At 35.0% G+C, this 23,402-nt stretch overlaps 1 protein-coding gene across 10 annotated transcripts in view; it reads right to left on the bottom strand.

The window, feature by feature from the left end:
• Window positions 1-23,402, bottom strand: part of LOC131669021 (inactive dipeptidyl peptidase 10) — a 1,674,792-nt gene that overhangs the window by 185,458 nt on the left and 1,465,932 nt on the right. Inside the window, exon 15 of one of the 10 annotated variants that reach the window (XM_058943655.1) lies at window positions 9,309-9,841. The exons of the other annotated variants lie outside the window; for them this stretch is intronic. Coding sequence (XP_058799638.1) covers window positions 9,769-9,841 — 73 coding nt within the window. The 3' untranslated portion in view covers window positions 9,309-9,768. Of the gene's footprint in view, window positions 1-9,308; window positions 9,842-23,402 lie in introns of those variants that run through there. 10 annotated transcript variants of the gene reach the window in all.

Here is a 23,402-nt window from a genome sequence, read left to right on the forward strand (position 1 = left end):
ACTTTTAATTATAAAACGTAAATTATTACTGTTCGGTGTCTGTCTCATTGTTATTTCAGCCTCTAAGATTTAACGAAGAAATTTATCAATATCTTCAATTTCATAACTGCACACTTATATGGTTATAGGTGGTTGGTCGCCAACGTAAATTCTTTTGTTATTTATATTTATATTGGGCATTGAGCTGAATGTCAAAATTTATACTAAACCGAAAACGTATCTTTGATTTGCTGATAGTTCAGTGGATGGAAATTATTGTGCTTTCAGTAGACAAGCATTACCCGAGAAAGTAAAAGTGAATGATTCTTCCATGACTTTCTAAATACGACTGATAACTTTTTACGGTGTCTTTACTTATATCGCACTGCACAAAAACTGCAAATAAAGATAACCGCAATTATAGGTATTAAAATTTTTATATCTTTTTGGATTGTATTTGATTGATGTATTCCGAGATATGTCATTAGATTAAATTGAAGTCTAAGATCTCCAAAATCATCAAAATATGTGACGTTATTTCCAATTTTACAATAAGCAACCCAACCCAGTGTGTGCCTGTTCCGATAACGTCATCGAGATTAATTATGGTTAATTTTCGATAATGTGGTCCAGACTTTGGTAAGTCATATCTCATAAACGCTCCTCGGAAATTTGTTATACTTAAAATTTCGGCATTAAGCTAATGGTTGTGAGAGCTCTATAGGATCAATTTACTTTATAGTTTTTTTTCAAGCTATTCCCAAGTAAGGGTTGAGATCTAGTCCATAGCCTGTTTTCTGTGATTTAAGATACTTCCCTTTACCTAGTGCAATGGCCTCTATCGTTTTGTTGTGTCTTTTGATTTCTTCTTCTAATTGTCATTTAAGACTTTGCATCATTTAGTTTTCATTACAGCTTCACCAGCAAGAGCACGAGTAGCGCTTAAACCAGCAAAAAGAGGAATAAAAAAGGATAAAATTCCATCCGTTTTCTTGGAAATTGGCAGGATTCGCGGAGTTTTGATGTTAGCTTTTACATCAACCTTTTTAACTGCTGCACCAGCTATATTTAAAGCAGTACCGATGATATATCGAGCATATTTATTTTTTTGTCATTTAAAACTTGTATCTTTGATTATCTTTTTCAAGTCTAACAACTTTTGATATTTCTTTTTGCGATATTTCGACTTGAGTTTTTTTGTTTCTTTTTATTCTTGAGTGCCATACCGAATTTAGATTTTAATTTCATAGTGTTCGTTACAACTTAAGCAGCTGCTTTTTCACCAGTGCTAGAATTTTATCGAACACTCGCTTTCAAGCTTTCTCAGCTCAAATTCTGTCTGCAATATTTCTATACTCTACACGCTGTCGATTTTTTTCAATAAACTATATCATACTCTCTACAAGCTACGTCAATAACAGTGATGCCTGGTACACCTTGAGCAATTCGTTCCTGCAATTTAGTTCTCGGAGCGCAATACTAGTAGCTTGGACTATGAAGTTCAAAGGGAAGCATATTGATGACATTGTTAACTAATTCATGTCTTTTTATCACTCTCTGATATTTGTAAGTGATCATCACTTTATGAAGTCCAACATAGCATTAACTTTCAAAACTATAAAAGTGAACATATATATATATATATAGCCATTGGTGAGTTACTGTTTGAACGTTGTCTTATGAGCATGGATTTTAAAGAGCAAACTGTAAAACTTCCTGTCGAAAATTTCGACATCATCGTACGTAAAAACTACCAAAGCGTCATGGGGATTTACTTCCACATAATATTAGATTAACTTTTTACAGTCCGTCTAATCGTGGTAAAAACAACAGTTTTTTGGCATTAATGACTTATTCCAATGGTGTTAAATTCGAAAACGTTTACGTTTAATTGAAATCTCTGAATCAACTAAAATATAAATTACTGGAAGAGATGCTGAAAGCCTATAGATGAAGTGAAGTATTTTCCCTTAAAAGAGCATGCAACCCCGAGTTTGCATTACCCAACTCGATAATAATGTTTGATGACAGCGTGCGTGCTTTGTTTTGTATGGACATAGAAGTGTTGACTGCTTCTATCTCTCACAAACGTATGCTCATTTCTAAACATCTCGTAAGAGGTAACGTTTATTTGTTAGTAGTTTTTCGACAAGACGAAGCAAATATAACACATATTTGACAATCACGCGATTTCGGACATTACTAACAATCAATTTCAAGAATTATGTGCAAAATATTGTCTACTTGATAAATATGGATGTTTAGTGATTGACAAGGATAGAGCAATAAATAATGGAAGATATCCAAAGGGCTTTGACTGCTTTATTATAAATAATAGTAGTACTATGCAGTCTAATATGAATCATCAAAGCTTGAACATGGAGGATCATCAAAAAGAAACACGTGCTGTCTCAATTTGTGAAAGTGCAAGATACATTTAGAAAGAAGTATAATCTATTGAAGCATGCTAGAGATTGCACTGACAAAGTCTTAAATACGACGTTCAAATCAATAGTTGATACAATTACTTGTAGCTGAACAATGATCGGGTAACAATAAGCATATCAACAAAATCTATTCGATAATTGAGAAACTACGCGACGGTGGGTATATATATTGAGAGCATTATTACCAACAATTCATTATCAAAAGCGTAGACTTATTTGAACGTAAACTCAGACGTCAAGCTAACGACCGTTGTGCTCCACCAAGTCTCGGATTCAAGCTCACGTCAGAAGGTCATTTTGATCTGCAAAATAAAAGATTAGAGAATGTTGTAGCATCATTAAATTCTGAGGATGCTATTAACATTCCACAAATCGTTTAACGCAACCTATTCAACGCATCATTCAGTCGAATGTAAAAACTGTTACTGAGACCATCACAGAATACTTGAAAAGTTATCTTAATGACTTAGTTGAAATAAATAAATCAGCGATATATATATAGGTACTCAAAATACAGAATTAGACGTGTCATCCCATGGAGTATCAAAAAGTAGTGGAAGAACTTCACAATCCAGCCAGACGTAATTGCGACGTTCTAGGAATAGATGAGACCTAGCAAGCCGATCTTGTCCATATGCAGGCTTATTCCAAAGAAAATGGCGACTACACTGGATTACAAATTTCACGTTCAACCGAATTTAGCGCGCTTTTTTTTGTCTCGGCTAATGCAGCAGCTTTCATTGGAATTATTGAACTTTAGGTCGTTACAGACCGTGTCTAACATCCCCTGAGCAATGTTAACGCGATGCTGTTTTTGGTCGAAATTGAGCAATTTTGGCACAAATTTCGCGGCGACCCGTCTCATGCCCAAATCATTGTATAAAATCGAATGGCACGAGCCTATCGATATGTTTAGATCCTCAGCAACTTCTCTAAGGTTGATTCGACGGTGATAACGGTTGATAACGGTGATTCGACGATTAGCCAATACTATTTTCTTCACTTTAGTAATGTTTTCGTCTGTTGTTGACCTGCTCGGGCGTCCGGCACGGTCTTCGTCATTCACATCTTCTCGGCTCTCTGAGAACATTTTGTACCACCGATAAACATTGTTTTGGTCCAAGATAGCTTCATTATATGCCACAATCAACATTTGAAATGCGTCCGTGCACTTTATTTTGTTTTTAACACAAAATTTGATACAGATTCTTTGATTCATATTTTCGAATTGGCAAAAATCGAAGACGAGCCAAAACACATCCAAGCAAAACAGCTGCCAAGGATTAAATAAACATTCAAAATGACCGACCTTGTCAGCATAAGTAAGGGACACGAGTAACAACATAAGACTACAAAAAAAACGAAATATACGTAGCCCGCGAAAATTTAAAATTCGCGATATTTTTTAAACAGACCTCGTATTTTGTATTTATTTTGAAAGTAAAAAAAATTTTTTCTTGCAATCGCTAAACTTTGAAAATTTAGAGACAAATCTAGCTTTTAGTAATTTTCTTTTCTTTAATGCAATTTGACTCTAAATATAATCAGAAGACTGTTGCTGCTACTGGTTGTCGTCGCTGCTGCTATTATCGACGACTTTTTCTCGACGAGAATGAGTTCCAGTCTGTGGTTGCTATTGATGTAACATTTCTCCCACCCCATTTCTCTGCTCTCTTCTCCGGTGGCTTCACCGGTGGTTCGTTAGCGGTAACCAATGCTGGACCTGCAGTAACAGCTATGGTGGTGGCTGGGACGGCAGCTGGAGGCTCGAGCGAAACCATTCCCAATGCTTCTATCCTCTCCTTTTCCATTAATGGAATACTATAGTAACAACAAAGAAGTGAATCGGTGTTATCAGGAAGCAAGAACCATTTGTCATCATGCGAACTGAGCGCGACATTTGTCTGCCTCTCGCTGTATAACTGATGATGGAGAGATCTGATGATCTTTTACTCTCGGCTTGAAGTCACATTCTCAAGAAGAAATTTGACATAGTATTCAAAAAAGATCGTAGCATTTAATACAGAACTCTTCAGACATTCCACCTTTTTTATTGGATTTGTATTCTAAACTCACAACTTTATCGCTGTTCTCATCTTTCATCAGTCCAATCACATTTTTATTGGCACTTGGAATATTGAATTGATTTTGTTCGTCGAAATCTGAGGTATCGAATTCATAAATACGTGGTCTGTCCGGAAAGTATCGGGCCTACCTTTATATTTTCGTGCTAGCGTTATTCTTTATCATCTGGTGGGCGGCATCCTTCAAAGTATCCCCATTTGATTGAATAACACGGTTCCATCGATGTTTCCACTTTTCAAAACAGTCCTGGAATTCAATTTTAGGGATAGCCTTCAGTACACTCATGGCATTGTTTTCAACCGTTGTTTTGTCATCGAATCGGTGTCCTTTGGGTGGTTTTTTTAGTTTTGGAAACAGCCAATAGTCACAAGGGGCTATGTCGGGACTGTATGGAGGTTGTCGAAGCAATGCGATATTGTGTTTGCTCAAAAACTGCTGCACAAGATTGGATGAATGCGCTGGCGCATTATCGTGATGGAGAAGCCAGTCACCACTTTCCCAAAAGTGCGGCCGTTTTCTTCTTACTGCATCACGCAAACGTTTTAAAATTTTAACGTAGTGTTCTTTATTGATTGTCTGACCTGCTGGTGAATATTCGTGATGTACAACACCTTCACAATCGAAAAAAACAATCAACATGGACTTAAGATTGCTCCGACTTTGACGTGCTTATTTTGGTCTTTGCGATTCAGAATGCTTCCACTGTGAAGATTGTTGTTTTGTTTCAGGATCATAACCATAAACCCATGATTCATCACCTGTAATAACTTTTCTAAGAACATTATCACCATTATTGACCATTTCCAGATTGTCCAGAGCGATTTCTAAGCGAATGTTCTTCTGCTCTGCTGTGAGGAATTATGAGATGATTTTGCACACACGCGTTTCATTCCTAAATTTACGGTTAAAACTTTTGAAGTGATAGTTTTTGGTATCCCAAGGTCTTCTTCTAGTTCTCGCACAGTCATACGACAATCCTGTTCGATTGCAAGTCGCACCCGCTCAATATTATCTGCGGTTTTTGTCGTCGACGGTCGGCCGGAACGAGAATCACTATCGACAGAAGTGCGACCATCCTTGAACCGTTTATACCACTCTTTTATTCGTGTTTTGCTCATACACTCGCTTCCGAAAGCCTTTTGCATCATTTCAATAGTTTCCGAACTCGTTTTTCCGAGTTAAAAGCAAAATTTGATGCAAATTCGTTGATCTTGTTTTTCAGTCATTTTTGACAATATCAAAATCCGACGAACGCGAAAAAGGCACTGTAAACAAAGACTCGCTGCGCATGAACTATACGTCCGGCAGGTGTCAGTAAGTAACCAATAGATTCATGAGGCTTTACTGTTGACGTTTCTGTCCAGTAGAGGTCACTCGAACACTATGGCGCGAAGATATAAACGTAGGCCCGATACTTTCCGGACAGACCTCGTATCTCAACGCATGAAGTCTTATCCATCGGTAATAGTGATCTCATACATCAGACTATCCGTGTGAGTGGATAACAATTTGTAATGTTATCCCTCAGTACTAGTCATATAGTCACAGTGGAATCGATACGCGAGAGTTTTTAACAAGTCTAGGACAGTAAGATCGATGTATATGCGTTATCTCACTGTTATTTCCATTCGCAAGAGTTGTGTCACTGCTAGCTCATCGCAAAAACTATCTTTACTATGGAAATTTAACCGAGCTATGAGAGCTTCAATACTATATCGCCCTTCCCATTTGCTCATTAATTTCACATCGATGAATTTCTTTTCATTTTCCATAGTCTTTTGGAACACGGCATTGTTGAATAGTATAAATAGCATTTTTAAAATAAATTTTTCATTTTTCGCCTGTTTACGTATGCCGCTATTTAAATCAATATATTTCTTCAACCATGCACTCTAATCAAATTTCAAAGTTCGATGGATTTTCTTGAGACTCAAACCATGTTTTATTACTTGCTTCAATGTTGTATAGTGGGTCGTAACGCTTTTTATCATCTGGAGTCGTTATGAGTTTTTTCTGTTTAGATTTTGAAGCAGACTTGTGCACTGGACAAAATGGTAGACCTTTATGTGCGTTGTAAATTTCCATAGGATACTCTATATCTTCGAGTATGTATCCACGGAGTGAATCATCGGGAAAATTGCAAGAAGTTTGAGTCAATGTCGCACCATTTAAAATCACCTTGTGGAAGAGGTTCAGTCATACTCTACCTGTATAAATTATATATGTCATATATACATAAGATATTTGTCATCTTTTTATGAATTTTAATCAGTCCCTATACACGGATTATTAGTGACAGCTATATGGTTCGTGATGTTGATAGACGCTTTCATCATTAGACACCGGCTTTAAGAGACTCTGGAACTTGGCATTCACGACGTACGATACAGGACACTCATTTTTCAAATTGTTTTAGTACATTGGAATTGAATGAATAAAAATTTCAAATCGAAAAAAAATATATATATGAAATATTTAAAAAATTGTATATAAAATATTATATATACATTGCAACGGTAGTCGATTCGATTAATAGATCCGTTTACGATTCGGTATACTCGCGGTGCTAGAGCGAACGACTAAGAGAGAGAGAGGGCGCGCAAGAGTTTAAAAGTTTTCAGTTAAGCCTCAGCTGTTACTTAGTAGAGTATTGCCAAATTGTTTCACTATGTTTCGCCGTTTTTGTAAATCAAAAGTTTTCTCGATTTTTTGGATACCTGCATGAGTGATTGTAAGCAGTATCACCGCAGCAGCAAAACACGGCAGCAAAGCAGCAGCAAATTTGAAAGCGAGTGAGGCAGCGCAGCTGATACTTGAGGAGCACCAACAGTTGATTATGCTGGATGAACAATTACGGCTGATCATCGTAATTACACCGCAGGGTAGGTGCATCTCCCTTTTATTGCGCAACGAAATACGAGCGAGAGTATTTCGTCTATCGTGATCGTTATTTTTTGTATTCGTGCCGAGCGTTAGTTTTCGTGGTAAAGTTTCAAATACTCTCTCTCTCTCTCTCTCTCCCCGTATTATTGTTAATAATTGTAAAATCCTATTCGTGTGCATTAGTCTTTCGGCCCATTGAAGACTGCAATTTTTCTAGTCATGAACGCTATTAATTTTATTCTTCGCATTACATCATTTCGCTTCCTATTAGTATAACGGATCTATTACATTTACAGATTACATTTTAAACCGATTTTATCTAGGGGATTACGTGGAATAAGCATTAGGTCACTCACACCTAAGATAGATCGAGTATCTCAAGTCAGGTGACTCAAGGTGAATTCAACTCTGTTGGAAAGAAGACACTGAATCGAAAGTATCAAACGTAAAGGCGAATACACGTATACCCATACGTGTTTAACGGAGCGGCGGTTATCTCTGCATCGTGGGAGTTTGTGGTTTAATAAATTCTTATTGTACTAGCTAACCTACGCTGTTACAACATATATATATTTTTATTTGAAGAGAAAATAATTTTTTCTGCATTTCACTGCTCTTTATACAACATTTTTTCAAAATTGAATTGTCACTAGTATCAAAACTTATATTTCAATAAATGATCTCTTATTTTTTTTAAATTTACGCAGTCAACAATATCGAAAATGTAAGTAGAAACTGGGTTTTGTTGGCATTTTTTCAGCATTGTAGCAGCAAATTATATAAAACACTGTGCTTTGAAATGAATTTTGATACGGTTAAGACTGATAAAAGTAGAAAAAAATGGTAAAAATTTGGTTGAATTTTAAATTTTAAAAATGGTAAAAAAATGATAAAAATGGTAAAAGTTTCAAAGGTCATTTGAAAGTTATATAACAAAACTATCGTGTCTATAGTATTTTTCTCGGATTGTACATCAGTCTCGGTTTCATTTACCTCCCGGCTCATATTTTTTGTTTCACTCTGAGCCGAGATATCTAATTTTTCACACTCAAAAAAATGGTCCAAAGTACGACAGGTAAATAATATTTCACTACAGTTCACACTGATCTAGCAACCGATTAAATCTAGCAAATTTATCACATTTAATTGAACACTAGTCGAATATGATTGGTAACAAAAGGATGGTAAGAGTTATCAAATTAGATTGGATAAAAATTTTGTATGGGGAGGGAGCGATAAAGAAATATTATTTTAACAAGAAAAAAACAAATTTGATTCGTTGGCAAAAGGTGGTTGCTATTGTTTCTATAGAAGAAGGTGCAACTTCTTTAGTATTCCTATTTAAACCGCTTTATCCATGGATCTAGTTATTAATAAAAAATCAATCCCAAATTTGTTAATTGATGAAGAACTTTCATGGCATTCCATAGGAATGTGGCGATTTACCTTACGACTATCTTCGGAAAATAATGAGACGAACTGTCTATGGTGATACTATTTTTGTCAAAGGTCTCGAATATGCAAATTTAATTAAGGTCTTTTCTGAACAATACAAAATAAGTTTGTCTTTTACTCAAGAAACCATCAAACCAAACTTTTTCTTTATGCAATAATCACACCAAGTGTCACTCAAATCCATCGTGTTCCTACAAAAATGCACTTGCTATCACCAAATGGATACTTGTTCGTCAAAAATAAAATTAGTTATAATTTATAATTACACTATTTTAGTATCAACGTTTATATAACTTAAAATGGAAACTAAATGAATACTGATTTATTAAAAAAAAGTCTTTTCGACATGATTTTCATCATGAGATGAATATATTATTATAAACAATTTTAAATATTTAATCCTTTTTAAGAAAATTAATGAAGTGATTGATAGTTATAACAAAAATACATACGCTTAGCTTAAGCAGAAAATGTTTTCTTAAAGAAAATTTATACAAAATAAGCATGAATATGTCTCGTAATTACTTGGTGACATATAGGAGTCATTAAATTTTACTGCACATGAGCTACATAAGACTATGTAAGAAGACTCCACCAATTCTCGAATACAAATATATGCTTATGTTAGATTCAAGCTGTTGTAAGATATGAGTTGTATCTCGGTTGTAATGATATCCTAAACCAATACTCAAGCTCATATATTCTACAAAGATACTACTTCATTCTGGCGGTATGTGTTCATTGTTCGATCCAATTGGCATATTACTGTAGGCGTTTTTGCGAATAAAACGACATCGATCAGCCCATCGTTGATGTTCTGTCATAGAATTGTCATCTTATTTCTAGCTGTATATTTTAATGCGACATTCAAAGTAGCGTATCCGATGAATCAGTTCTGTATAAAAAAAATCAGCTACGGCTAGATCTGCTGATTGCACACGCTCCCAAGCTCACCATCCATAGTGAAACTATCCAACCTTGTTTGCTCAAATCTAGAAAAAAATGCATGTAATGAAAAGAAAATATATAATCTACTTTCGAATAAAAATAGTCCATCATCTTTTCATTCATAATCGTTGCAGTGTACTACATTTTCACATGAGCACGTTGCGTTACAGAAAGATCTTACCACTTATTTTTAATACTAAGAAGCTTGATACGAATAGTCAAATGCGACTATCATTGAGTTTCAGTCCATTTTTATAACATAAGTAGCAGATGGACTAAACGAAAATTAACCCCCCCCCCTCCCGACTTCCCTTATTTTCTATACAATCAAAATAATTGACTATATAAGGCAACACTTTTTTAGTAGATGTTTTGGTCAATTTTTAGAATTTAATGGCACAAGTATTTATAAAATTATGAGTGATTGATCTTTAACGATTTCTTAAACTATGATTACAACATGCTTAGCTTATTCAGGATGGGGCAGAAAAATAGCGTACCATACATGCGTCTTTTGGACTTTAGTAAAAGTTTCAATGCAAATGATAAGAAAACAAAACAATCTTTTCAATCTTAATAATAGACTAAAAGTTATTGAACCAACACCAAATCTATACCAAAGTGAGAAAGGTATACAAAACTTTAAACCATCTACCTACAACATGTTGTACTCTTTATATGAATAAATAAAGAGAAAAATTTTTATAATGTATATCAATTTATTTTTCGTGACAGTCATATCTTTATATCCTTCTATTTAAAGACCAATAAATTAAATCTCTAACAGAAAAAAGTCATTTAAATATTTAATTAGATTTAAATAAATAATTCTTCAAAATAAGAAAATATCTATGATTAACGAAAGTAATAATATTAATAAAAAAATATATATTGTGACGGAGTAAACAGCTTCGTAGCAATGTCCTTATCGACCCTAGCCTCTCGCTATCTGCGCGCGCTATCGTTAAGCCAGGCATCGTTGTAATTACATTAGTGTATTACTAATGTCCAGTTTATATTATTTGAGGTACGGATTAGCGGCTTAGGTAGCTGAGAACGGATGAGTTGTGTGACAGATGGCAAGGAGACGCGCGGGGAGGACAGAAGAAAGAGAAAATAAAAGAAAGTGGAGGAAGAGGGAACAGGACAGTTTTTGAAGAGTTTCAGTGCAGAGATTTAGCTTGGTGAATCATTATTAATAGCAGCAGAAGTGGTATTACTGGATTCTGTTCGGAGAAACGTCGATGGTACTACGAAGACGACGATTTCTCAGTGTCACAAATAACTACAGGATTCTGCGCTTTGACTTGGTCTGGAAACCCGGGTCTCTCACGGCTACTGCAGCAGATTCGTCAGCATTTGATCCATCATCACCGACGTCCGAGTATTTGAGTTAATCAACCTAGAATGAGCTCTCTCTCTCCTTTCTCTCTTTCCCTGTTTTTCCATTCATCACCGGTGTGCACATGACAACCAAGTGTCGCGGATTCCGGATGACCTGATGCTCCACCATGAGCAGGGTTGCAACCACTGAGCGACCTTTGGTTATCTGGGTCTGCCGGAGAGACTCATCACTGCAGGCTGTGCAACAAAGCTAATTTGCAGTAGTTGAGCATCTCTCCGTGAATACCGTTTCTTCCTGAACATTTGAACATTGCCGAATGGACGGAACACGCCCGCGAAAAACTGTTTTTTTTTTATTACGATTATTTCTTGTCTGTTTTTCTTTTAGTTATATTAGTAATTTCTAGTATATTTTCTTTGTTTTTAATTAAATAATTTTTGGCTTTGGCATTTGTGATTTGTAAAATTGAGTTTGAGTTCATTCTTCTTCCCATTTTAGGCTCTCATAGGCACGAACATCGCAACCTTCATGCCCGGTGGGTTGTTCAGTAGCCATAACATTTTACCTTCCGAATCTCCGCGTAAATAATTTAGTAAATAGATTTCGGGATTCAGAAAAATTTTAATTTTTAGTAAATTACAGGGTTCTAGTAAAATCGCAGGCAAACATTTATTGGAAAAACCGACTCTCTCTTTACAATATCAACACAATAGGGAATTGAAGCCGCGCTCCTCGTGTGTTTGCTCAATTACGCTATGTCGCTTGAGCCGTAGCCATTTTTTTCAGAAACTAGTCGCCATGCATTGACTCTGATAGATATTTCTATTCCGTAACATAATTAAATCCATAATATTTGGTAAAGATTGTTCATAAAAATTTGATTTGTGGCTACAAATAAATAATTAGAATTTGTCATAAAGTAAGACAGATATTTTTTATCCATTAACAGAATGGTAATTATTCATTTATAACAATTGGAGATAAATATATAATTACTTTTAATACAAAATGATCATATCAGTCTTTTATTTCTACCTAGTGAATATAGCTTTGAAAAATTATCTTCCTTATACGAGGGTGGGTCAATAAATCCTTAAAAAATTCAAGAAATGGAGGTGAAAAAAGCATCCCAACTTACACTTACGCCCAAAAATCTTTACCCACCCGAGAACAAAATGACTCTAATCTTAAAACTCCATATCTAGGCTGGAAATCAATCTACAGAGCTTTGCAACGGCTCATTTGGAAGGTCTTTTCATGCAATTTTGAATGGTGTATATTCAAATTATGCTGACATATTTCTCTTGTGTATAGAGGAGCGAATGTCAAAATAAAAATTACGAAATTTTTTGTTGTTTCTTTAACCGCTCGCCATTTCGAGAAAAAAAATCGCAGAAAAAATCTAAAAAATGTACTTCGATATTCTAAAGTACAAGCTGTTTTATTATAATATCCAAAACACTCATTTAAAAATGCTGTTAATCTAAATTTATCGGTTATATGAGCATTTCATTCAAAAACAGTGTCTATGTTCATTGCTCTTTATCTCGGAAAATTCGAATCGTAGAAAAAAATTTACTTGGAACAAAATGCTCTACAAGGGGGGGCCAATAAGTCTTTACAAAAAGAAGGAAAAACAGTTTCGCGTATGTAATTTTTTTTTATTTTTCAACATAATCTCCTTGAAGGTCAATACATTTTATTGAACGGCCTTCCAGTTTTTTTAAGCCATCAGAAAAATATGATTTCTGAAAACTCTCAAAATAGGCATTTGTTTCGGCGATCACTTCTTCATTCGACGTGAATTGTTGTCCAGCAAGCCATTTTTTGTGGTTAGGAAATAAGAAAAAGTAACTGGGAGCCAAATCAGATTATAACGAATTTTTGACTCGAATTTTCCATCAGACAGAGGCTTTTTCTATGTAACTTGAGTGACTGAAGACGAATATACAGTACAATTCCACTCATGACCCATGCCCTCTTCTTAAAAACGTAAAATTAACGAAATAACGAAATAATGGAAAATTGTACAAATAACGGGTTATAAGTTTAGTTGATATATTTCGGTATAGATTGTAACGGGGTTGCTACCGTTTAATTAATTTTATCCGCGCAATCGTATTGAAAAGCGCACGTAATTACTATGTTCAATACGGAAGTCGAAGAGCAAGAGGGGACGGGTGTCAGTCAACCAACTAACTACGAATACGAAAAGAACGCTTCGAAATTACTGTAAATGTCACAGACGAAAACTTTTATTCTCTCTCAGTATTACATCAAATTCGGCTCACGTGTTTGTTTACATGCCGCGCGCACGACAACAACATGCAGTGTCGGATCGCTCTCCGCTCTTTGTTAGCCGAGATGTTACAAGCACGCTTTTTCTCGAGTCGAGGGATTATTGTTTAGCAGTAATATCGCGATCGCGAAATTAAGCTGGCCAGTTTACCTTTTTATTTCAGCTCTCGCACGGATTGCAAGGGAGAAGAGGGAATCACGTACAGCACGCTATGTCTTTGTACACTCTCGTTTGTCGTCTGCGGTGCCTCTCGCACGTAGTTTCGCCCTCACGCACCCACTTGCACACACTCAAGTCCGCCAAACTATCTCTCCTTGGTTCCGCGTAGTTGATCCACCTTCACGCTCCCAAGAAAACTCGGAACAACGTCAGAAGGTTATTCGGCACGGCTCTGCGATCGGTAGCTAATCCTGATCCTTTTGACTAAGCGTGATGAAGGCTAATCCTTCGCTCGCAGCTCTCCGTATCGGTAGTTAATCCTCTACTGGTTCGTTTTCAATCGCGCGCGTTCCGCCTCGTCGCGTGCCGAATTCCCTCATTACGTTTTTCGTCTCCCGGTAGGTGCTGCCCCCGCGGGCAGCCACTAGGTTAGGCTATTTGCGCTAATATGACGTTTACCGTCACAGGATATACATATATATCCTGTAATATATATTTGATGCTTTAAAAGAAGCGGATATTATACCAATCCACAAATCAAAAGAAAAACATTTAGCAAATAACTACAGACCTATTTCTCTAATCTCCAACATAGCTAAAATCTTTGAAAAAATAATACATAGAAGAATTAAATCTTTCATTGACAACTGTAATTTGCTTTCCACAAATCAATTTGGCTTTCGAAAAAACAGAAGCACAAAACATGCACTAAATTATATTTCAAACAACATTTATGAACAATTAGATGCAAGTAAACCTATAACAATAACTTTTCTGGATCTTGCCAAAGCCTTCGACACAGTTGACCACAAGATACTGTTACAAAAATTATACAACTATGGTATTAGGGGTAGTGCCTATAACCTTATCAAAAGCTACCTAACAAATAGAAAACAATGTGTGAAGGTAAATAATGCAAGTAGCGATAAACAAATAGTAAAAATGGGTGTTCCTCAAGGAAATATACTGGGTCCACTACTTTTCCTACTATACATAAATGATCTACTAACGATTCTACCAGAAAAATCCATACTATCTTTTGCAGACGATACAGCAATCATAGCAAAAGGTAAGAATTGGAAAGAAGCTGAAACTAATATGAACAGTTATCTAAAAATAGTGGGTATTTGGCTTGCTCTTAATAAACTATCTTTGAATATAGACAAGACAACGTACATGGAATTTGGAAATTATCATGACAGTACGCCAAAAAACCTGAAAATTGAAATCTTAGGACATCCAATACACCGAGTTGAAAACACAAAATATCTTGGAGTTACTTTTGACAGTAATATGAAATGGGATTTACATCTACAAATCCTATACCAAAAAACAAAATATCTAACATTTGTCCTATATAAGCTATCAAAAATAATGAATACTAGTACATTAAAAATGATCTACTACGCACTCTTTCACAGCATAATGACCTATGGAATTATAGCATGGGGAGGAGCGTACACAGGTCGAATTAAAGTAATACAAAACTTATAAAACAGACTACTAAAAATAATCTATAAAAACCAATTTGTGACACATGAATACCCACTTAACTTATCAATGCTTTTCATTTGAATCTCTACTATTCCACTACGATACTTTTAAGGACAAATATATTGGAAAAGAAAGAAAAACAAGATTCGCCTCAATCCAACACCCAAAAAGAACACTAACTATCAGCATAAAAAACATTTATGTAAGAGCAATTATGTTATACAATAAACTACCTAATGACTTGAAAACAATTAGCAACACGGCAACTAGGAAAAACAAACTTAAAAAATGGATCAAAGGAAACCCAATATGGCAAATAGATTAAACTGCAAAAATATAAAACAATTAATTGATCTCTATGATACTCTGTATCCGACATCGGAAGTCCATGAGGATGCAGTAGACCACAACAAATTAATACTAGATATTAGAACATTTATTTGTGCAAATAACAATTGCAATTTATCTCATAAAAGATCACACAAAAGAATCACTCAGTATAACTATGAAAAAATGCTGAAAGGATCAACACAAGACATCAACAGGATCATAAAGCTAGCTAACAGCCTCTTGAATAATATGAAAACAACGACAGCTACACAAATTAACAGAATAAAATTTACCAAATTCACACTCGAAGAACATAACATAAACAGTAATAACAAAATGTCCACAGAAACAGTTTTCGATGCCATTGATGAGATGGCAAATGAAAATAACTATAGAGCACTGTCAAGAAAACCGATGCCAGCCCCTGGAAAACTGATAGAACAACCAAATTGTATCAGAATGACCTATGGAGACATAAACTATCTAGGCAACAATAAAGCCCTGTTAAACTTTGACAGAGGTATTCAAGGAACACAAATTTTCAGGAACTCAGCATCACCTCTAGAATATCAACCACAACACCTAGACATTGTAGTTGTCGATGACATAGTGTTCACCTCAACTTGCAAATGTGTCTCGAGCAGACAACACAAAGAAATTTTTCCACACTATAGAGAAACTTGCGCAGTAGGACTAACATGTCCAGCAAGATTAACAAGCATAGAACGTGTCATCTACAGAAGAACCAAGAATGCAACAACAGGATATTTCACTACAGCCAGACAGATGCTAAATAAAACATGGGATTAGAACAACAAATCAAGAATATCTTTATACAAATTATTAATTAGTTTTAAGTATTAGTATTAATTTATTAAACATGCCAGACCAGCGTACAGGAAGAAATTCCTCTGCTGGATTACATGTAAAGTAATGTATTTGTATATTATTAATTATTATTAATGTATATTTACTCTGGACATAAATAAATAAAAAAAAAATAAATAAATATATATATTTACATTTGCACGTTATATATGTTTATATATATATATATACCGGGTGTTCCAGACCATCCGTACAGCCATTTTAAAATCGAAAATTCGTGTTTTTGTGAAAAATGTTTCAGATGAAAGTTGTTTACGATAAAGGGGGCCATCTATCTGTATAATTAGTTTTGACCTTGAACATCGTTTTCAAGGTCATTTGAAGGTCGAATTGTTTTTTTTAATAAAAAAAATTTTGAATAAAAAAAATTTGGCTGGTCACCGTGCCTTGCCGAGAGAGAGGGGAACTTGGGAAAATTTCGACGAGAACAAGCGCAACACTTGCTCTCGTCACTCGTTTGTCAAATGGAAAGTAATATGCAGTCACGAAATTGTTACGAAAAACAATTAAAATTTTAATTACTAAATAAGTTAAACTGAGAATTTTATGAAATCATATTATTTATTATTATATTGATTATTATTATATTCCTTTTAGTTTGCTGTTATAAAAATATGATAGGTCTAAAATTGAAATAGTAGAATTAAACGGACAGACTTTTAATTAGTCCGAAAAGATTTCGTTATTTATTTATATTTTTGGTTCATCAATTATTTTGAGTGAGACTGACAGATATAATAACAGATATAATAACGTAAATATGAAAAATGTTGAGCGATTTTAGAATGACTTGTCGTGGAAAAAAATCGGACTACTAATTTTTTACTCACTTACAATAGTTATTAATAAAATGCCTATTGAAAAATTTCTAACTATTCGTTGCAGTGAGGTTTACATTTCATTTCACATTGATATGACCTAACAATAAATTTAACTTGAGTATATTAAGATTACTCTATCGTATTATTTTTTAGTTGAGTCGATGAGGGGACGTGGACAATATTGTTTTTTCAATGCTTATAAACTGTATTCATTTATTGATTTAGTATAAAAAAATAATTGTTAACGATATCGAATTTCCACGTTATTCAATGAATTTCTTTATTAAATGAACTTACAAGCATCAAAGCCGGTAGCCATAAGTTAAATAATTATCCATTTGTAAGCTTTCCAACAAATTATCTACGTAACCGCTTGTGTCCCAGGGTAGGATCGTTTAATAAATACTTACTATAAAATAATATCAAATGCTTTTTTTACAAAATTGGCTTAGTTGTCAAATGAAAATTATCAGCTTATCGCTAACACATAAATTTACAAAAAAGTCATCTAATTTTGTTTATAATTGAACAAATTACAGGTTGTTAAAGTTGACGACCTATAGCTCAACAATGAAATGAGCTAGAATTTACATATCAAAAAAATAAAACATCTCAAGTAGTATTAAGATGTCTTATATTGTGAGATATCTTATTTATGCTTTGACAGCACGTTTGATAAAACTACATAAAAAGCTATAGCGGGTTAACAATGTGCAACGGTAGTCGATTTAATTAATCGACTAGTTCGCGATTCTGCTTCTCGCGCGTTAGTTCGAACTATTGAGACAGAGAGGGGGCGCGCGATCTTTTGAATAGGCAGTTACGCCTCAGCTGTTCACGCGAGTTTACCGCCGATTTGTGTTTTGCACTTTGATTCGCAAAAATAATTAGTTTTCTGAACAATTACGTGCGTGAGTGCAACAATAGTATTGCAGCAGCAAGCAGCGGTGCAGAATCAGCAGATTTGCAGTAGATAAAAGCGAATTGAGGCAGCGCAGCTGATAATAGAGGGGCAGCAGCAGTTGAAATTTTTGCAACAACAATTACGGCTGATCACCGTAATTGCACCGCATGGTAAGTGCACCTTCCGTCATATTAAGCGTTACAAAATACATTCGGTATATTGTTTAATCGTGTTAACGTTAATTTTTTGTATTCGCGTTGAGCGTTAGTTCGCGGTAGAATTCGAATCTACTCTCTCTCTCTCTCTCTCTCTCTCTCTTTCTCACGGAAAATAGTTAATTGTAAAATCCTATTCGCGAGCTTTAGTCTTTCGGTCCTACAAAGACTGTAGTGATTTTTTATTAATTAAAGTCTGTTAAATTTATTCGCCGTTTTCGTAATTTAATTTTCCTAGTAGCTTAAGTAATTGAAAAAAGTTTAGGTTTTAATCCAATTACATATAGGGGATTAAGAAGATTAGGAGTAAAGTCGCTCACACTTAAAACTCAACGAGTGTCACAAGACACGTGACTTAAGGTGAGTTCAACTCCGTTTAACAGAAGACAACTACGATAAATCATCTGACATTAAGGAGAATACACGTAATATCATACGTGTTTAACGGAACGGCGGTTTGCTCTGCATCGTGGGAATTTGTTCTTATAAATTTACCATGTTTAGATAACCTCCCCCGTTACATATGATTAATATTACTATTATTATATAAAGAAATTATGACTATAATATTAAAAATGATTTCAATAAATTACGATATTTGACGGTTTTTTCATGCTGAGTTTTTCTCTGAGGTCCGTACTCGCTCTCTACGAAAATTCTATGGGTACGTTCGACTATAGACTATAGTCCAACCATTCATCCGCCATCCGTTTGACACGTACGATGACCGTTGAGTGACCGCAGCACTCGCAGCAGCAAAAGCTACCTCCGCAACAGATTATTCTCGTATTAACACCTATAAGTACTTGGTGGTAACGATTGCATTTCAAATAGAAAACGAAGTCAGTAACAGTATATACATACCGACCTTAATAGATAAAAATTTTTGTTTTGTATTATTATAATCAGTATCATTAGTAACGTTACAATTCTTCCAGAGCATTATATTAATTTATAAAACGGAGTCATTTTGCAGTATATTTTTAAATGTATATTTTTAAATTATAACGGGGTTTTAGCTAACTCGTCGTTATAATCGAGAGGGTAAGGTAATCGACAGCTCGGCTTAACCAGTTACTAATGCCACGAGGCGGGTGCGTTGTAGCACGTGTGGCCAGGCCCTTCAATTAGCCACAATATCCGGCAGCCTCGTGGCCCGCGTAGAGCGTCGCAAGTAGCAGTGGCTGAAAAGCGCGAAAGGTAACGACGGGCGCAGAGAATTCGCCAAGGATAGGGAGTGAGAGCCGGACGCAAAATTAGAGAAACACAGAGAATAAGGATAAAATAATAATTTATACAAAGCGTCCAAGGGAAAGTACACAGAGCAGTAAGTCGGCAAAGAGAGAGAGAAGCGGCAAGCCAGCAAGAGAGAGCCAAACGAGTAGGTACTCACAATACAATGGCAATGGCCAGGCCCTCTGTGCAAAGAGTATCCGCTCGCCGGACGGCGTTCCCGGACGCCGGTTGCAGTGGTGAAGAAGCGCGGGTCCGTCTAGCGCTAGGTCCCAGCACGCGCACACCACTCTATCAAACCGCCGCACTACGGTACGCGCTCACCAAACACTTCTAGGCAATGAAGGTCCAAACTCTCCAGTAAAGAGAACAAGTTGACGAACGCTAAATCGCGGCGATTGCAAAAAAGAAAGGAAAAGCTCTTGCGCGTCCAGACACGTGTCGCCCGCGTTACGTCTGCCAGTCAATTGCCGCGAGAGGCGTCCCCACTCTTTTATTGCACTTTTCGGCAGCGCGACCACACGCATACACGCATACATGCGAGCGCGACTCTCTCTGCTTGTACGCACATGAGTAGACATGCCGGGCTCTCTCTCTTACCTTACACTTCGGCGTTGTCGGCTGCTGCAGGCTGCTGTACATTATAATGTGAATTCAAGTATAGTACAAGTATATAAATTGTGTACATGCATGCGTGGGAAGAGAGAGACATAACGAATGAATTAAATTCGTTATAAAATGTCGTGTACATAAATTTCAGGAAAATACATTTTCTATTCATTTTACACTAATTTATTTTGAAAGGAAAAAAGGTATATTCCAAGATTTTTTTCAACATTTTCATAATATTTTTTCAATCTTTGGGTATCAAGAAGGGCAAACGTCATTTTTGATGAAGTTTATTGAAGGAAATATAATATTACATTTGTGGTTATCATTTATAACTATATAATGATATGATAATTTACTTTTTTCGATGGAAGGATGTAGTTTACCATAATATTGATATATTTATCACTAATCATTGTACCTTCTACAAAATGCAGGTCATCTGTTTCTTTTCCCGACAAACAACCCCAAATTATTACAGATCCACCACCTTTCTATACTTTTGCGGACTGACAATTACTCTTGAATTTTTCGCCAAACGTCTCACTCGTTTGGGTCATAAAAATGTAAAAAAAATCTTGGAATATCCCAAATATTTTTGTTTTTAAAACAAATTAGTTTAAAACTGATAGAAAACGTATTTTTCTACGATTTATGTATTAAAAAATAATAGAGGTATTTGAAAAAATTGACCTTAAATGCAGTAAATGAAAGATTTTCGAATGATAAAAATTAGACGGTATTTGTGTGCGGTTTGAACAATTTTCTAGCTATTTGAAATTTTTGTCAATTGAACTTGAAAGTTGAAAAAATATAAGGAAGAAAGAATTATGCCATGATATATTGATATAACATTTGTAGAGTGTTTCTAGTTTAACGAAATCGACGATATTACGTGGTTACAAAAAATATTACTTTTTAAATTCAAATCTGCAAAAAAATTCTATAGTGAATCAAACCTACATCGGATTGATGTTTTTGTGTTTATAAAGGCATTAATTTTGAATAAAAAAAATATTGGGAACGACTACAAAAAAATTCGAAACTCCAAGGCTCTGTAAAGCTTAAAAATCGTAAATAAAATGAAGCGGAATTGGGGGTGCCTCGTAATTTTGAGTAGCTTGTCTGACTACATTAAAATTTTTTTCTTTTTATGTGGTAAATCCACTCGTCCATTTTTTTACAATAACATCTATGTCAATTCTGTGATTTATTTTGTAGACATAGATCTTATATAAATGCTTAAGATATTTACCAAGGATGACTCTTTAATAGATTTTTTCACCTTTTTCTTTAAAAATTAGCAATGAATTTCTTAATAATATGCATAATCCCATAATAAATCTTACAATTTTATCATTTCAGTTTTTTCATAAAATATGGATAATTTTGATGCAACTGATCGATGTTGCAATTGCTCCAAAAAAAATCTAAGTAAGGCAGCCACACAATTAAAGATTATTAATTTAGAAAGTGAAGTTGAAGCTGTTCTTCAACAATTAAATATATATAATGTCAGTGTTGGATTTAAACTTTGTGATAAATGTAGAAGACTTGTTTTTTTTGGTACAAAAAAATCTAAAGTTGATGAGCAACCATCAAGTAGTGATCAAAGTCAGCCAACGAGTTCTCAGGAAGTACCTAGCTCACAGAGTTCGGGAAGTGTCTTTGAGGTAAAATTAAATAATTCTAAAGAAATAGAACCTACTGTTGAGCTACCCCTTAAAAGAACTTTTGCCTCTCATAGCGTATGTTGTGTCTGTAAAGATACAAATAAATTGATTCTTGTGCCATTGAATGCTAGATTACAATGTTTCAATGAATTGAAAATTTTTATTCCAGATGGCAATCGCGTTTGTTCTAAACATTTAATCAAAAAACGATTTTTCCAATATGAATTAAAATGAATACAAGTATACTGTAACACAAATTTTTTAACTGCAGATGAAATATATTTATTTCTGTATGAAATATCAGACTTAACGTCGCAAATATTCTTAGATAAAATTAAATCATCAGAGCTTAGCGAGAAACAATTATTTTCTTTTACAAGTCTCTCTGATAATCAATTACAAGAGTTGAGTAAATTGTTAGTTTCCATGAGATCATCACATTCTAGGGACGTTACACAAGCTTTGGTCATATTTTTATTCAAACTACGGACTGGATCATCGAATAATTTTATTTCGTCTATTTTTGGAATAGATAATGAAATAAAAGTCTCAGGTTTTTGCGAATCGGTAATTAATTTATTTGAAAAAGACATCTTGCCCATATTCTTTGGAGTAAAAAGTATCTCAAGGGAAGAATTAATTCGTGATCATACTTCTATTTTTCTGGAAAAACTTTTTATTTTAACGAACGTGCTTACTTTGGTATTTGACGGTACTTATTTACGTCATCAAAAAAGTAAAAATAATGACTATCAACGGAAATCATATTCAGGTCATAAGAAATATCCTTTGATTAAGCCATTTACTATTTGCACCACAAACGGGTTCGTCGTAGATGTTCTTGGTCCGTTCTTAGCTACGGAAAACGATGCAAGTATTATGAAAAAAGTGATGGAAGATCCGAATGGTGTAAGAACTATCATGAGAGAAGGTGATGTTTGTATTGTGGATAGAGGTTTTAGGGATGTGGTACCTTATTTAGAAAGTCTTGGATATAGGGTTCTTATGCCCGCCTTGAAAGGGAAAAGGCCCAACTTGACAACATCTGAATCAAATGGATCTCGAAAAAATATAAACTTCTCCACCAGCAGTTGAAAAACAAGCTTCTACCAAAAGCTGGCGCATATTGTAGAATCGCTTGTTTTCTCAACAACCGTTTTGGAAAGCGTTTGAACAGCGATAAAGATGAAGATGGATTGCAAGACATAATTATTGAAAGAATGCTGAAATGTAATCAAGATGAAAATACTTTGGCATCAGAAGTTGCGACAGCCAGATGGTCTAGACGATCTACTACTATGACTAAACTAACGTCAAATGAAATAACTGACTTTCCGGAGATAACTGAACGGGATCTTAAGATTTTTTTTTCAGGTACCTATCAAATAGGTCAAGCAGTCTGTTATCTGGCTGAATTAATGGATGATAATCAAAATATCAATTGGGAGTATGTTAAGTTGAAACGAAATATTATTAAAGTATTAGTAAGATCCAGGCATATAAATAGTAAGACCTATAAGTGCTACGTTGAATACAAGCCTAATTCAATTGGCTATAGCGGTATTCTACGACACGCATGCGACTGTGCGAACGGCTTACGAAATTACGAAAGCTCTTGCTCACATATCGCAGCAG

Source organism: Phymastichus coffea, unplaced genomic scaffold (assembly GCF_024137745.1).
Source record: "Phymastichus coffea isolate CEN01 unplaced genomic scaffold, Cenicafe_Pcof_1.1 PCOF00007, whole genome shotgun sequence".
Lineage (NCBI taxonomy): Eukaryota > Metazoa > Arthropoda > Insecta > Hymenoptera > Eulophidae > Phymastichus > Phymastichus coffea.